Source organism: Ailuropoda melanoleuca, chromosome 1 (assembly GCF_002007445.2).
Source record: "Ailuropoda melanoleuca isolate Jingjing chromosome 1, ASM200744v2, whole genome shotgun sequence".
In the NCBI taxonomy this organism is placed as follows: domain Eukaryota; kingdom Metazoa; phylum Chordata; class Mammalia; order Carnivora; family Ursidae; genus Ailuropoda; species Ailuropoda melanoleuca.
In genome coordinates this window covers 205821619-205837557 of record NC_048218.1, presented here as the reverse complement: position 1 = coordinate 205837557, position 15939 = coordinate 205821619, and the positions used below count along the sequence as shown (strand labels likewise).

At 50.9% G+C, this 15939-nt stretch overlaps 1 protein-coding gene across 1 annotated transcript in view; it reads left to right on the top strand.

Moving 5' to 3' along the window:
* Positions 1-584: 584 nt before the first annotated feature.
* ZNF746 (zinc finger protein 746) overlaps positions 585-15939 on the top strand; it is a 15783-nt gene continuing 428 nt past the window's right edge. Inside the window, exons 1-7 of the mRNA XM_034649020.1 lie at positions 585-869; positions 955-1081; positions 2040-2153; positions 13378-13569; positions 14073-14198; positions 14876-15062; positions 15426-15855. Coding sequence (XP_034504911.1) covers positions 585-869; positions 955-1081; positions 2040-2153; positions 13378-13569; positions 14073-14198; positions 14876-15062; positions 15426-15855 — 1461 coding nt within the window. The remainder of the gene's footprint in view (positions 870-954; positions 1082-2039; positions 2154-13377; positions 13570-14072; positions 14199-14875; positions 15063-15425; positions 15856-15939) is intronic.

Below are 15939 nucleotides of genomic sequence, written 5' to 3'. Positions count from 1 at the left end.
AAAATCAGATGGCACTGCGGGGAAGGGATTAGCTGTTTGATTTTTATGTTTATTAAAAAGAGACACGAGATGCTTTAAAAAAAAAAAAAAAGCAGTTGAGCAATTCTCATGTTTGTGCCGGTTCAGTGAACCAGCTGTTTTTTTTTTTTGCTAGGTCATCATCCGTAGACAGTTCCTGTGTGATTATGATGGGAGGTGCTGGCTGGCCTCTCGTAAATCTGCAGTTGACTGTTTATCCACTGAAATGCCCCAGCGGTGCTAAGTCACTGTTTATTTAGCAGAATTGCACTGAGCACCTTCCACAGGCCACGCACTGTGCCGCAAAAAGCTGCAACACTGCCTTCAGAGAGCCTGTCCAGGCAGATGCAGGAGTTCCCCAGGCGGTGCGAGCTGAGCCCGGAGGGAAGGCACCTGCCTGTACGTCGGCCGTGTCTGAATTACCTAGAGGACCTGATCCTAGGCTGAGATCGGGCACGTGGCCCAGGGCGTCCCCGGCACCTAGGGGAGAGGGGCTCAAGGAATGCGGTGGATGGAATGAATGATGGTGGACTTCTCTTTGTTTCTGAAAGATTTCTCCGTGGACGATGGCAGCCACAATTCAGGCCATGGAGAGGAAGATCGAATCACAGGCTGCCCGCTTGCTTTCCCTAGAAGGGCGGACGGGGATGGCCGAGAAGAAGCTGGCGGACTGCGAGAAGACGGCCGTGGAGTTCGGGAACCAGCTGGAGGGCAAGTGGGCCGTGCTGGGGACCCTGCTGCAGGAGTACGGGCTGCTCCAGAGGCGGCTGGAGAACATGGAGAACCTGCTGAGAAACCGAAATTTCTGGATCCTGCGACTGCCCCCGGGCAGCAAGGGGGAGGCCCCCAAGGTATCTCGGACACCTGGGGTGGGGCAGCCCAAGGGACTGTGCCTGTAAGTGTGTGGGTGAGCGTGCGTGACACTTGTGGTTCCAGTTGCCCGTGACCTTTGATGACGTGGCCGTGTATTTCTCTGAGCAGGAGTGGGGCAAGCTGGACGAGTGGCAGAAGGAGCTCTACAAGCACGTGATGCGGGGCAACTACGAGACACTGGTGTCCCTGGGTAAGGCATGATACTCATTCTTCTGTTAAGTGTGATTTTGAGAGTCCTCAAACCTATCCATGCTGGTGCTTTTCATCGCGACCATATGTAAATTGCTAGAAACTCTGACCGTGCAAAGAATTATCTCCCCCTCCACTAAAAAGGAGCACCAGGTAGCCCCCTCAACCTGGTGAAGTTCATGGGTGGCCAGACAGAGAGGGGTGGTGGCATTTCTCCTAACCAGGCCCGGAGCATGGACATCTCTGTCCTGCTGAGACCAAGTCTGAAGCGTTGGGCTGCTCTCGGGTCCAGGATGTAATCGACCCCCATTCCTTTAGCCTTCCCTTACAGGGAACCGTGACCTTTCTGGCCACACTCCTCTGGGTTAGGGGAGAATATGGGCAGACCATGCTTCCCGTGGCCAGCGCTGTCGTCATGCCTCGAGGCTTTGCTCCCTCAGACGCGGGGGCCGCTGTCACTGTCCACGTGTGGCAGCCCCAAGAGGCTGTTCCTGCCTGGGCTGCTTTCCTCTTGGGATGGCTTCTGTGTGACCCCAGATCTAAAGGCGATAAGTCAGGCCCGGTGAGGAAGGGAACATGCAGGCATGATGGTCTGTTTCGGTTTGAAGAAATGCACTGCTGCTTAACGGGGAGGCTCTACCGGCGTGTCGTGTGGGGCCTGCACGGACGTTGGGGCCGGGTGATTGTTGTGGGCTTGTCTGTGCAGTGTGGGTGTTCAGCACCCTGGCCTTGACCCACCCGCCAGGAGCACCTCACCCCCAGCCCCCAGGGATGGCAATCAAAAATGTCTCCAGACTGCCAAACGTCCCCTAGGAGACAAAATGGCCCATGGTTGAGAACCAGTGCTCTATGCTAATCCAGAAGTTTCATTTCTTGGCCACTCTTGGATTCCTAGGCTGCGTGTCCCCAGCTCTGAGTGGAACCACATGACAAAAGCTAACCTTTATGTCCTTCCTCAGACTACGCCATCTCCAAGCCCGAGGTCCTCTCCCAGACTGAACAGGGGAAGGAGCCGTGCAGCTGGCGTCGCACTGGCCCCAAGGTTCCAGATGTTCCTGTGGACCCGAGTCCAGGTGAGGGGCTGACAGAAAGCCAGGGACACCAGGCAGTCAGGTGGAAATAGAGGGTCCCCTCGACTCCCTTAGAGGGTCAGGGAGAGCATGACCTTTCCAGGAAGAGCCGAGGAGAAGCCTCAGCCTTGAATGTTTTAAATCTAAGTTTTTTAATATTTGAGTTATGATCTAGGGCCTGTTCCCCTAACACTCCAGGAATACTTCCCAGCGTGGAAACAGGCAGCAAACCTAGTGTCTTGGAAGAGCTAGAGCCAGTGCACACAATTAGGGGAAGAGGGGGGAGGACACTCATAGAGAAGGTAGGAGTTTGTCCAGGACAAAATTTAATTTCTTCCCAGTTGTATGAAGAGCCAGCCTTGCCCCCATCCAGGAGCCAGTCCCATTGGCTGGCCACATGTTTCAACACGACTAGAACGACAGATTTAAGGTGAATCTGGATACCTGATAGCACTGCCTCGGATTTTCCTGGAGCCAGTCAGCACTCTTGAAAGTTAAGGGAGGGACAGGTAGATGCGTGAGAGAAGCCAGGTTACTGAACTGAAGCCCCCCGGCAGGTGTGGGGATGCGACAGTCCATCCCTGACCAGGAGACCCCCCCTTCTGCAGGCTCGAGCCTGCTTTCTGCACAGACCCGCCGGGTCTGTCCCACCTGCCTTGGGTTCCCCTGGCATCTGAACACCAGTGTTACTGAAAAGTCTCGCTGTGTTTCATTTGTGATTAATGACATGCGTCTTGCGTGTTCGCTGTTTGACTGCAAGTGGTGTTTCATCTGCCGGAGCAGCGCACGCACAGAACCGGCCATTCCATCGGTGCTCAGGAGAGCGCTCACCAGTTTAGTTCCACAGATGTCCTCTGAGACTTTGCTAGGTGCCAAGGACAGAGCTGGAAGTGGAGGACAGAGAGATGACTAAGCAGAGCTGTCTCCGTGGAGAAGAGGGCTCTGACACGGAGCCCGGTCTCCTAGCCTCGGGGGGAGGTCCAGGGTGGGTGGTTCATTTTACTTCCCACCCCCTCATTCGTAGGAGTGAAAAGGGGTCCAGAAATACGGTGGCTGCTGGCAGGACCCCCACCACGCTCTCCCGTCCAACACAAACTCCACTCTGTGCCGCAAGCCTGTCAACAAGAACCCCGTTGCCCCCCACCCACCTCAGCGGGAGAGGCGGGAACGCCCGGCTCACGCCTCACCCCCTCTGGGCTTGTGCATCTCCTTGGCCGACCTCCTCTCCACTTCTCTTCGGTTCCTAAATTCTCCCGCCGGGCTTCGGGGAACTCTGCCCCAGCAAGACCTCACATCCTCAGGCTCTTCCAGAGCATCCCTGCCCTTTCCCATCCAGATGAGCCCTGGTTCTTCCAGGGGCCCTGCATCTGCTGCGGCCCACCCCATTCCCACGTCCCTCCTAGCCCCGCCTGGAAGGCAGCAGCGTCCTGCTCCTCCACATGGCCTCTGTGCTGGTCTCCTCTCCTCCCTGGAAACCCCCACCTTTCACTCAGATGCCTCCCGTCTTCCTCCCGCCTGCTGCAGACCCCGTCTCTGCTCCTGCCATCATGCCTGGTGAGGGCAGCATGCACAGACAGCCCTCTGAGCACCCCAACCTCCACTCCCTCTCCACCACCCACCCCGAGGTCACTCCCCTGTTGCCGACAGTGATGCACCCTTCCCATCATCTCAGTTTGAGCTCAGCCCCCCAGTGCCCCTCCCATCATTGCAGATCTCTCTTCCCAGTGCCCCGACCCCAGCATCTGGCCCTTTCACTGCCCAGCTGGTCCGGAGTGCCCTCTTTGCCCAGCCGAGGTTCTGGTCCAGACTCCCCCTCGCCCCTCTTAGTCATTGTGCTCACCTGGCAGAACCATAAACTTGGTTAAATCTGTCTGCCTGTCCCCCACCTGTTCCCATGCAGGTGCACAAGGCTGGNCAAGGCTGGAGAGACCCCCCCCCCCAGCACAGCCCTGTTTTTCTCACCTGCAGTCTGGGTCTGCGCCCCAGTCACCCGGCATTTCCTTGGTCCATTCAGGTGCCCAGAGGCTGGCAAACTGTGGCCCGTAGGCCAGATTGCCCACCATCTGTTTTTTGGCTCGAGAGCTTAGAATGGTTTTCACGTTGAACAAATACTGTTTATCTGAAAAAAAAAAAAAAAAAAAAAAAGAAACAGAACTCACAGCACTCCCACACCACTGGCCTGTCTGCTTGACCCAAGGGTCAGCCCCGACCCTTTCTCACATGCGCGGCCATTGGCCATTGGAGATCCTAGTAGCTAGCCCTCCCTTCAGACTTGTCCAGAATGCTGTCACACCCCATCTCCTCGACCCTGCCACCCAAGCCCATCGCTCCGCTCACCTCCCAACCAGCCTACCCGCTCCTGCACTANCCCGCCACCCCCCCCCCCCCCAGTAAGCCCTGCGCCCTTTCCTTCAAATCCCCTTACTGGCTTCCCACGACTCAGACTGGCTCATGTTTCCGTTTGTGTCTCGCTCCCTCTGTTCCCACCATTCTGTCCTCCCTGCTGCTTCCCCCCTGCTGCTTCCCCCAGCGCTCCTGGCTGCTCTGGACTCGGACTCCAAGCCTTTGCACTTGTAGTGCCCTCTGCCTGGAACCCCCTTTAGGTCCTCCCAGTGCTCCACCCATTACCTCCTTTGGGGCTCTGCTTATTTAACATTTAAATCATCACTTTATTTAAAATTGCAGCCCCTGTCCCCACCCAGAATTTCCAGCCTCCTTTCCTTGCTTTGGTTGGTTCCACAGCAGAGAGCATCATCTATTATGTGTATTTCTAGATTGTTACATATATTTTACATTGATAGAGATATAGATATTACATGTATTTCAGAAAGAGAGAGGATAGATTTCATGTTTATAGATGAATATATGGCCAACTGGGCTCTCCCCATTAGGATGTAAATTTCAAGAGGACAAGCACTTTTATTTCTTTTCGTATGATCATTTCAGGCACCTCAAATACTGCCTAGCACAGAATAGGAAGTCAACAATTATTTGTCGAATGTATGTAGTGTACGTAATTTAAAATATTTTTGTGTTAAAATATATGTGTTAAATTCGTTGTTAGAATTCCCAGTCTCATTCCTCCCCAAGGTAACCAGTTGTCCTGAAGTTGATGTTTATCCCTTCCTAACGCATTTTAAAACTTTCATTTAAAACTATTACGTACCTATGTAGCCATAAGCAATATATGATATGGTTTTGTGTTTCGAGAAATGGTATAAACGTCATTATATTTATCACTCAATATCGTGTATTTCAGATTTATCTCTGTTGATGCAGATAGATCAAGTTCATTCATTTTAACAGCTGCTTAATATCCCAAAAGCAACTACGTTCCAGCTCGTTCTCCACTGGTCTGGTGATGTGCACTTCAGCTGTTACTGGTTTTTCACTCTCACGAGTGGTGCCGCGGTGGGCAGTCTTACCCCTGTGCGTCTGTGTCCGTGCGCTGAGGCCTCTCTGGGGAACAGACCGGGGTGGACCCCCTGCGTCGGGGGGCGTGCTTGTCTGCACCTCCGCCATTGCCATGGTTACGCAGCTGGTCCTGCTGCCATCAGCAGCTACGAGTGCCCGTTGTCTCACATCTTTGCCCTCCTTCTGCATTAGCGTCCTGCCAGTCTGATGGAGGTCGAAATGGCATCTTGTTTTAATTTGCGTTTCCCCGACTCTTAGTGAAGCAGAGCATCCTTTTCGTGTTTATTTGGTTTCTTCAGTCAATTGGCTTTTTCTGTTTTTCCACTGTTGCTTTTCAGTCTCTCACTGATTCCGGCTTCTGTCTATAGGTTCTGGATCTGAACGCTCCATCTGTTATTTGCATCACAGATATCTTCTGTCAGTCTCTGGCAGGTCTCTTAACTTTGTCGTGCTTGTCCTGAAGTCTTAATTTTGGGGACAGTCAAACCTACCAGTTTTTTTCCTTTATGATCTGCTTTTTCTCTCTTAGGATCGCCTTCCCTACCTCACTCCAGGTCAGAAAGACATTCTTCTCCATCCTCTTGTAAAACTTTCAAAGTTTGGCTTTGCACATTTAAGTCTACAATCTACCAAGAATTAATATTTGTGTAGGTTGCAAGGGAGAATTTAAATTCTTTTCCCCACAAGGACATCTGATTTCCCAACAAAGTCTGCTGAATATTCTGTCTTTTCTCCAATGATTCGTAATGCCACTTTGGTCAGCAACCAGGTTCTCATGAATGCACATAGTTTCTGGGCTGTTTGTTCTGGTTTCTTGGTCTTTGTCTGGCTTTATGCCAACGCTCTCTGTTTTAGCTTCCTAAGAAGCCCTTATATCTAGAAGACTAAGCCTTCCCTACTTGCTCTTCAAAACTTTTCTTGGCGATTCTTGGACCTTTGTTCTTCTGTATGAGTTTCAGAATCTTCATGTCACGCTCTCAGAAAATCCTGCTGGAATTTTTATTGGAACTGCATTTACTTTATGATTTCATTTCTGGAGAATTAGCTGCTCACAATACGAGCCCCTCTCCCGGGAAGACTCACTGAGTGAAGGGTGGGCTGAACAGTCTTCATGGTTTTCTCCGATTGTTGTTTCTGTTGTGAATGGCATTTTCACATTAACTACATTTTAAATAGTTATCACAGGGGTGCCTGGGTGGCTCAGTGGTTAAGCGTCTGCCTTCGGCTCAGGGCGTGATCCCGGCGTTCCGGGATGGAGTCCCACATCAGGCTCCTCTGCTGGGAGCCTGCTTCTTTCTCCCACTCCCCCTGCTTGTGTTCCCTCTCTCGCTGGCTGCCTCTATCTCTGTCAAATAAATAAATAAAATCTTTAAAAATAAATAAATAAATAAATAAATAAATAAATAAATAGTTATCACAAGTCCATAGCTCTGCTGTTGACTTTCTTTAGTAAAAGACCGCTTTTGCTCAACTTCCTTATTATTTCTAGTAATGGACTCGACAGTTCAGATTCTCAGGGATTTTGCTCTGTAGACAGTTGTACCTTCCTCAGGTAACACAAAAGTTATCTCTGCTTTTAAAATTGTTATAGCTTTATTTTTCTTGTTCGGCAATTTGGCCAGGATGTTGTTGAGTCGTCCCAGAGATAACCAGCATCCTTAACTGCACGGTGCTTCGAAGGTCTCACAGTAAGGATACTTTTTGCCATTGACTTTTGGCGATACTCTTATTATAAGTTCATAGATGTTTCCTTCCACTTCTGGTTGAAGTTACTGTGACCATGTATTCTGCTGTATCAAATGGGGTTTTTTTTCTTTAGTATTGTGTTTTGTTTCTTTAAACATCATACATAACATTAACAAATACGTACAGGGGACGCCTGGGGTGGCTCAGTTGGTTAAGCCTCTGCCTTTGGCTCAGGGCATGGTCCCGGAGTCCTGGGATGGAGTTCTGCATTGGGCTTCCTGCTCAGCAGGGGAGCCTGCTTCTCCCTCTGCCATTCCCCCTGCTTGTGCTCGCTCTCTCTCTCCCAACAAATAAATAAATAAAATCTTAAAAAAAATAAATAAGCCATACAGAATAAAATCCATGTAACCCTTAGAGAATTCTCAATACCCCAGCATCAGAAACAGATCACAACCAGAACCTTCCATCGCCCCACGGTCCCTCTCTTGATCCCTTTCCCCTCCCTCCCTTTTACAGATAAACGGAAAATTCAGGAGGCGATGTGATCCGTCCCTTGCTTCTCTTTACATTTGTATTCCGTATGTGTTGATTCCTACATGACATCGTGAACTTTGTATGAATGACCTCACACCATCCGTAGTCTCCTTCAGCTTGCTTTTCTCACTGGCCCTTGTTTCGGAGAGTCCTTGTCCCATGTCGTCGCGGCACAGCTGCCCTCGTTGCTTTTCACCAGCCCGTGGTTTTCTGCTTTACCATGGCCACACGGTGCGTGCGTTCCCTCTGTTGATGGGCGTTGGTGCTGTTTCTAACTCGTTCCCTTTTAGGAACAGCGCTGTTGTGAAAACTGGGAAGCACGTGTAAAAGTTTCTCTGGGTGTAGACCCAGGGCGCCCTACCGCCCACCGCCCCTCATCCTCGCCAGCCCTGGAAACGCCTCCCACCCTCATCGCTGCCCGTCTGATGGGAGCGCATCGGTTTAAAATTCCTACTTTAAAGTGTGCGTTATCCTAATTAATGAGATTGAGCATTATATCCTCTGTTTATAGGCCACTTATCTCTCCTCTTCTGTGAAATGCCTATTTATGCCTTTTGTCCGTTTTTCTTTTGTTTTCCCTTGACTTATTGATTTGTAGGAGCTCCTTTCATGTTCTGAATATTAATCTTTTTCTCGGGCGTGTTTATTGCCAATATCTTCTCCATTTATGGTATATTTTAAAGAACAGATGCTTTTGATTTTAATGTACTTGGTTTTCCTTTTTATGTCATAAACAAGTAAGCAGTTTCCCCTTCCTCAAGGCAGTAACACACCGTCTCACGTTTGCTTCTGGAAGTTCTGCCTCTCACATTCAAGCTCTTAGTGGCAGTGGAAGGTCAGGACTCTGGTTCTTTCTCATTCGTGCTTTGGGTCTTCTTTCCCTTTGCTCTTTGGGGTCATCTGCTAATTATGTTATAACAAGTTCTGTGAAAAATCCAGTTGGGATTGTGGTTGGAGTTGCATTCACTCTATTAATCACGTTGGAGAGAACGGACCCCTTTTCTGTGTTGAGGCACGTTACTGGGGAATGTCCTAAACCCCCTCCATTTAGCTCATCTGTCTACGTGCCTCAGTGAAGTTTTAGAATTTTCTCCAAAGAAGATCTTGTATGGTTTTTTGTTGTTGGATATATTCCTAGGTTCCTTGTATTTTTTTTTTTGTATTTTTTTATATTCTTTCCTTGTATTTTTTTTAAATTGCTGCTGTCAGTGGTGGTGTTTGTTTTGTTTTGGAGAGGAAGTTTGAGAGCTGGGAGGGGAGGAGCAGAGGGAGAGAATAGTAAGCAGGCCCCACACCCAACACAGAGCCTGACACGGGGCTCCATCTCACAACCCTGACATCAAGACCTGAGCCTAAGTCAGGAATTGGAAGCTTAACCTGACGGAGCCACCCAGGCGCCCCAGTGGTGCCTTTTTTTAACATGCTTTTTCTGTTTGTTACTGTCGTCTGCACAGGGCTGGGAGGCAGGGACCTCCTTTTTCCCAGTGCCTGTTCTCATGCAGTAGGAGCTCAATTCTGTGACATCCCCCCCCACCCTGCCTCTGGGCATCCCTCCATGGGGCCCACCAGGAACATACCTCATCAGAGAGTTTGGGAGCAGAATTGGACAAGCACAGTCCTTGCCCATCCATCCTCCTCCCCTTGGGCAGTTGGCCACCCTGAGGGGCCCGGCTGTCTCTGTTGCTCTGCTGGGGACAGGTCCCTTCACTGTGGTCCAGTGGGGGACTTCCTATCCTAGAGTCAGTGGAGTTGCATTACTTGACCCTTAATTTTCGACCTGTCTTCTCTTCCTTAATACAAACATACGAGGTCATAAAATACCCTCCAAGTACCATGGGAGATGCAGTGCACACATTTTGATAAATAATATCTTCATTAGCATTGGGGTCCACATATCTTCTCACTTTCATTGTCATTTATCTTTAGGGCCTTGGATTATTGAAAAAACACATATTCTTAAATTTTACGTGTGAGGAGTCTGGGGATATCTGTTCTTGATTTCCGGCTTAACGTTATGGTTAGAAAATAAGTATATAAAGTACAAATCTTTTAAAATTTACCGAATTTAGCCTTCTGGTCTAGAAAGTGTTCGTTTTTCCTTCCCCATCTGTGTGGCTTGAAAAACTGTGTCTACCTTCCCTTTAGGTTGTACTGTGTCCATCTGATCGGGTTGTTAATAGTGTTACTCGAATGGCCTGTGACCTCGAGTCAGCTGGATTTATCAGTTACAGAAACAGGTGCATTGAAACCCCCCACTGAGAAGTTGGGAGTTGTTTATTTCTCCTGGAGTTTTGCTTTATTATTTTGAAGCCAAGGTATTGGATTAAACATTTAGAATTATTTTCTCTTTCTGGTCAATGTAACATTGCACAGTGACCCTTTATTTATTTCTGTGACTATTTCTCTTTTCAAAATCTATTTCGTCTGATATGGTATAACTACATCTTTTTTAAAAATGTCTTTAATCTGGCTTTTGTTCTTTCACACTGCCCTTGCATCCTCCTGTTCTAGGTGCATCTTTTGCAAACAGCATATAGCTAGGTTTCTTGTTCCTTTTCAGTGTGATCACCTTTACCTTTTGAATGTCCAGAACAGTGGGCACTAGCCACATGTGGCTGTTGGTCACTTCAAAAGTGCTGTAACGGGGCGCCTGGGTGGCTCAGTGGGTTAAGCATCTGCCTTCGGCTCAGGTCATGATCCCGGGATCCTGGGATTGAGCCCCGTGTCGGGCTCCCTGCTCAGCGGGGAGTCTGCTTCTCCCTCTCCCCCTCATTTCCTGCTCTCTCTCCCTCTCAAAAAAAATTCTTAAAAAGTGCTGTAAAGATGAAATACATAAATGTTGAACATTTTGGCTATATTGGGTTAAGTAAAATATTAAAATTAATTTCACCTGTTTCTTTTTATTTATTTGTTTGTTTGTTTTGAACATAACTATAGAAAACCTAGAATGAGCTATGTGGCCTGCACGGTTTCTCCAATGCACAGTGCTGGTCCAACCCGCTTACACTGATTGTGGTTGCTAGTATGTTTGGACTCTCACCCACCATCTTGAATTGTGTTTAGACCTTAGACCACATTTTCTGTATTTCCTTTTTTACTAACCTTCCTCTGAGAGTTCTTCATTTAGATTCTTTCTTTCTCAAACTATTTTTTTCGTGTTTTTTTTTAAGATTTTATTTATTCATTAGAAAGAGCACAAGTGGGGGTCGGGGCAAAGGGAGGAGAAGCAGACTCCCCACTGAGCAGGGACCACACACACACACACACACACACACACACACACACACAACTTGGGACTCGATCCCAGGACCCTGGGATCATGACCTGAGCTGGAGGCAGACGCTTAACTGACTGAGCCACCCAGGCGCCCCCCATCTATTATTATTTTTAATCAGTTTGGAAGTTATATGTTCTGTTTCTGTGCTTTTAGAGGTGACCTTAGGAGGGTTTTTTTTCCTTTACAAATATATCCGTTAGAAGACTTCTGTGGGTCTGTAAGTGACAGACTCTCAGTTTGTGTTTGTATAGGAAGTTTTTTTTTTTTTAAAGATTTTTATTTATTTATTTGACAGAGATAGAGACAGCCAGCGAGAGAGGGAACACAAGCAAGGGGGAGTGGGAGAGGAAGAAGCAGGCTCATAGTGGAGGAGCCCGATGTGGGGCTCGATCCCACAACGCCGGGATCACGCCCTGAGCCGAAGGCAGACGCTTAACCGCTATGCCACCCAGGCGCCCCTGTATAGGAGTTTTTACGTGTCTGAAAATACTCATTCCATTTCTGTATGCGAGGGATATGGATTCTCATGTGAATGTTGTTTTCTCCCAGCCCCTTGGAGATGCTTTGCTGAGATGAAGCTGAGAGGGGAGCCGAGCGTCTAGCCACTGTGGCCCTGTGGGCGGTCTGCCCTGTCCTCCTGCACATGGCCTCTGACTGCAGGGGCCTGCAGTGCTACCGCATGTCTGGGCATGGATTTCTTTCTCTAGATCCAGCTTTCATCATCGGTAGTTTTCAACAGTTTGGGAAATTTTGCAATCTTATCTCTCTGAATACCGCCTTGCCTGCCTTCTCCCTGCTCGTTTACTCTGGAATGTTCTCGTACTATCCTTCATGATGGTGGACGTCTCTTCATACTTTCCGCTCCGTCCGTCGTTTCTTACCTGGCTTCTGGTTAGCGCACTGTCCTCGGCTCGGTTGTTTGCGTTCTGTTGTTTCACCTAGAGATCGGGTTTTTAAATTTCAATGATTTTATTTTACAATTCTAAAGTTAGATTTTGTTCTTTTTCAAAATCCGATAGGTCAGTTTGGGTAGTCTCTTATTTACCAGACTCTCCCCCTTTTTATTTTTCCAAATATACTAAACTTCATATTCTGTATATGGGCGTTCCAGTGCCCAGCGTCTCTGCAGGCCGAATCCTGCGGGGTGTGACCTCTGCTGACCCCCGAGGCGACTGCTTTTCTTGTCGAGGTGGTGGTTTGTAGTGGTGAGCTCAGGGATGCCTGCGAGCTGCGTGGAAAACGCTGTCCTCCGGAGGCTCTGTCCGCTTTGCTGGTCCTCGGGGCTGCCGCGGCCTCAGCCAGGAGGCTTTCAGGCCACTCTGTGGTGTGACGTGACACCAAACAGCCTTGGGCACAGGTCACAGTGTGCCAACTCTCAGGGTGGTACTTAGGTCCCCAGACCCTTCCGCTTGTTCTTTTTTCTGTAGTTCTTGGAGTCAGTTTGGCCACAGCTCTCATGTTGTTTGGCTCCTCTTCTGATTGTCAGTTTAGTTTTTTCATAGGGACCTGAGTTGTGGGGGTGTTCCTGGGGGTCAGGTTTGCATTTTCCTGTGCCGGGGGCCTCCTGGGTTGCGGGGGTGGTCAGCCCGTGTTTCTGTGGATTTCTCAGCTTCGGGTCTCCGCACCGTGTGGGTGGTATGAATTCTGTGTGTACGTGGGCAAACTCCAGAGTCTTAGGGTGGCCATCCCACGCATGGCCCTAGACAGGTGGCAGCTCCTGGTGGCGCCCTCAGGTGGATGGAGTTCTTCTAGTCCCCAGCTCACTAGGACCGAGCCTCATGGCTCCTGGCTTTGCGCTCAGCAGGGCTCTCAGCCTCGCTTGGGCGTCAAAGCCCAGCCCCTGAGGCCTGCGTCCTGTTCCAGCAACTCCCTGGATCACTTGGCTCCTGTTTGAACTCTTGATTGACTTTGCATTTGTCCTTTGATTCTTGTATCTGGAATATTTCTTTTATGCTCACTTATATACAGGTATGGGGGTAAGGTTTGGGGGAATATTTGGGGTGACTTTTTATGTAGCATTTCTGTGTTAAAGGTGAGGGCAGGACGTGCCCAGAGCAGCTCAGTCTCCTGCATGGATGGGCCAGAGGCCCAGCCCTGAAAATGCTTTCCCACCCTACCCTGTGCTCGATACCACGTGACCTCATGCTTCGCCCAGAAGGCCCTGCTGTCCCCACTGCTCTGGCCTTCCATTCCCACCAGGTTCTTTTGCTCTTTGACCCTTGTAAGCCCCTATGCCCACGTCCTTGGCTAGATGTGTGTCTACCCCAGGCCCGAGGGGCCCTGATGCTGTATGTTCACGCCCTTTCCCTTTCTTAGGCTCGGGGCCCCCAGTTCCTGCCCCTGACCTCTTAATGCAGATCAAGCAGGAGGGCGAGCTCCAACTCCAGGAGCAGCAGGCGCTGGGGGTAGAGGCATGGGCAGCCGGACAGCCAGATATCGGGGAGGAGCCGTGGGGCCTCAGCCAGCTGGACTCCGGAGCAGGAGACGTGTCTACGGACGCTGCCTCTGGTGAGTGGCCGCAACCAGAGCAGACACCGGCAACGCGATGCAGGGACTAAGGGCGGGGTGCGGGGAAGGAGCTTCTGGAAGCACCAGTGGGAGCCGTGGGCTCTTCCACATCTGGCCTGACTCATGCAGAAGTGCTCTCCCCTGAAGGCAGAGGGCTGTGCCAGATGCTGCTTTGCAGGCCCCACTGTGGGTTTGATGCTCTTGTCTTGATATCTCTGCCTGACCTTCATCAGCTGCGCTCCCGTTCTTGCCCCCACCGTTGCGCTTTCAAATTGCCAGATGCCTCACATTCAAGAGGCCTCTATGAAATAAATAACATCTGAGCTTCCTGGTGCCTCAGAGAAGAGGCAAAAGAGACCTGGGTGCGGGAGAGGTGGGGCTGTTACGCTCCCCCAGGAAAGGCCCCGGTGGGATCTTGGGGTCTACCCTGCCCTTCCTTTCGCACAGGCTTTCCGCCCCCTTCCTTCCCCTAACCCACGGGCTCTGGTCTCTCTTCATTGCAGGTGTCCACTCCAACTTTTCAACCACTATCCCACCCACTTCCTGGCAGGCGGACCTCCCTCCCCACCACCCTTCTTCAGCATGCTCCGACGGGACATTGAAGCTCAACACAGCAGCGTCCACGGAAGGTATGGGGATGGGAAAGGGTCCCTCTTCTTGGGGGGCTGCCTCAGCCCAGGGCCATCACTTTGGTGAACTGCCCTGATTTTTCGGCCAACAGGCCATTAGGCGTTTGTGATGTTAGGCCTCTGTACAGTCTGTCCTTTATCTCCCTCCAAATTCTTACGCTTGGACAGCCTTTCTTGAGAATGTTTCCGGCTGTCCCTCTCAGGTGGTCTTAACCAGTCAAGCCTGGGAAGCTGATCCCTTGAGAGGATGTACCTCCCACCCAGACTCAGCAAGCCTGGCTCCTCGCTGGCGCTAAAAAACCAAAAACAAACCAGAACCGCTTCTTAACTACCAAAGAGAGGTGTCTGAAGGCCGGATTTGGGAAGAGCAACTACCAAATTTATGTATTGGCCTTCTAGTCACTTCTGTTTTGAAGGCCAGTTGTCTGTCTTTAATTATTTCATCATATTTTAGCCCCCCCCAAATGTGCTAAAAGCCTAGGTCCCTGATCTAAAACTTCGGGATGTGAGATTCAAGTGCATTTATATAAAATCAAACACATTTGTACTATTTTACTAATATTTTTATCATTAGCTGGCTGGCCACATTTACCGAGCGCTCGCCGCCTTTCAAATAGCGTGCTAAGTGCTTTCAGATGTGTCATCGGGCTTAATCCTCATACACCCCTGTGAAATAGGGTACTCACAGACGGGCCGTTGGTCAGAGAGCTGCCTGAAGGCCACAGCTGGGCGGGGGGCACGGTACAATCGCAGATCCACCGGAGCCCGCACCGGGCTTCTGCCCCTTGGCTACTTTGCCGCCAGTGGTCAGCCTCAGGATAAACCCGTGATTCGCCTTGAGAGCCAAGGTGAACCCGGAACGTGGTGAGCAGATGGGATGGTGGCTTTACCGGTGAAGGTCCTCGCCCGCAGTCTGAGGCAGCCCCATGCCCGCCCGGAGGATGCTCGGCTGAGCCAGACCCTGAGGCTGGGAAAGTCGGGCTCAGCAGTGGTTGTGGAGCCAAGTGGCTGCCTAAGAGCCGGACGGAAGTATCGGGTTTTCCTTCCCTAAGCAGGCACGGGGACAGAATGATGCGGAGTCTTTCTGTCTTTCTCAGCAGATGTAAAAATTGTGATAAAAACAGAAGTCCAGGAAGAGGAGGTGGTGGCCACCCCAGTGCATCCTACTGACCTAGAGGCTCATGGGACCCTGTTTGGACCAGGCCAAGCCACAAGGTTTTTCCCTAGTCCGGTCCAGGAAGGAGCCTGGGAAAGCCAGGGCAGCTCCTTCCCCAGCCAGGACCCCGTGCTGGGGCTGAGAGAGCCCGCCCGGCCCGAGCGGGACATGGGTGAGCTCAGCCCTGCGGTGGCCCAAGAGGAGACCCCTCCAGGGGACTGGCTCTTTGGGGGGGTCCGGTGGGGCTGGAATTTCAGGTGTAAACCCCCCGTGGGCCTGAACCCAAGGACTGGGCCCGAGGGGGTGCCCTACACCACTCCCGACAACGGAGAGGCAGTGCTGGACCCCAGCCAGGCCCCGAGACCCTTCAGTGACCCCTGTAAATACCCCGGCCGGACAAAAGGCTTCGGCCACAAGCCCGGCCTGAAGAAGCACCCCGCGGCCCCTCCGGGAGGGCGGCCCTTCACCTGCGCCACGTGCGGGAAGAGCTTCCAGCTGCAGGTCAGCCTGAGCGCGCACCAGCGCAGCTGCGGGCTGCCCGAGGGGGCGCCGGGGGGCGCGGCGGGCGGCGGGGGCGCGGGACGG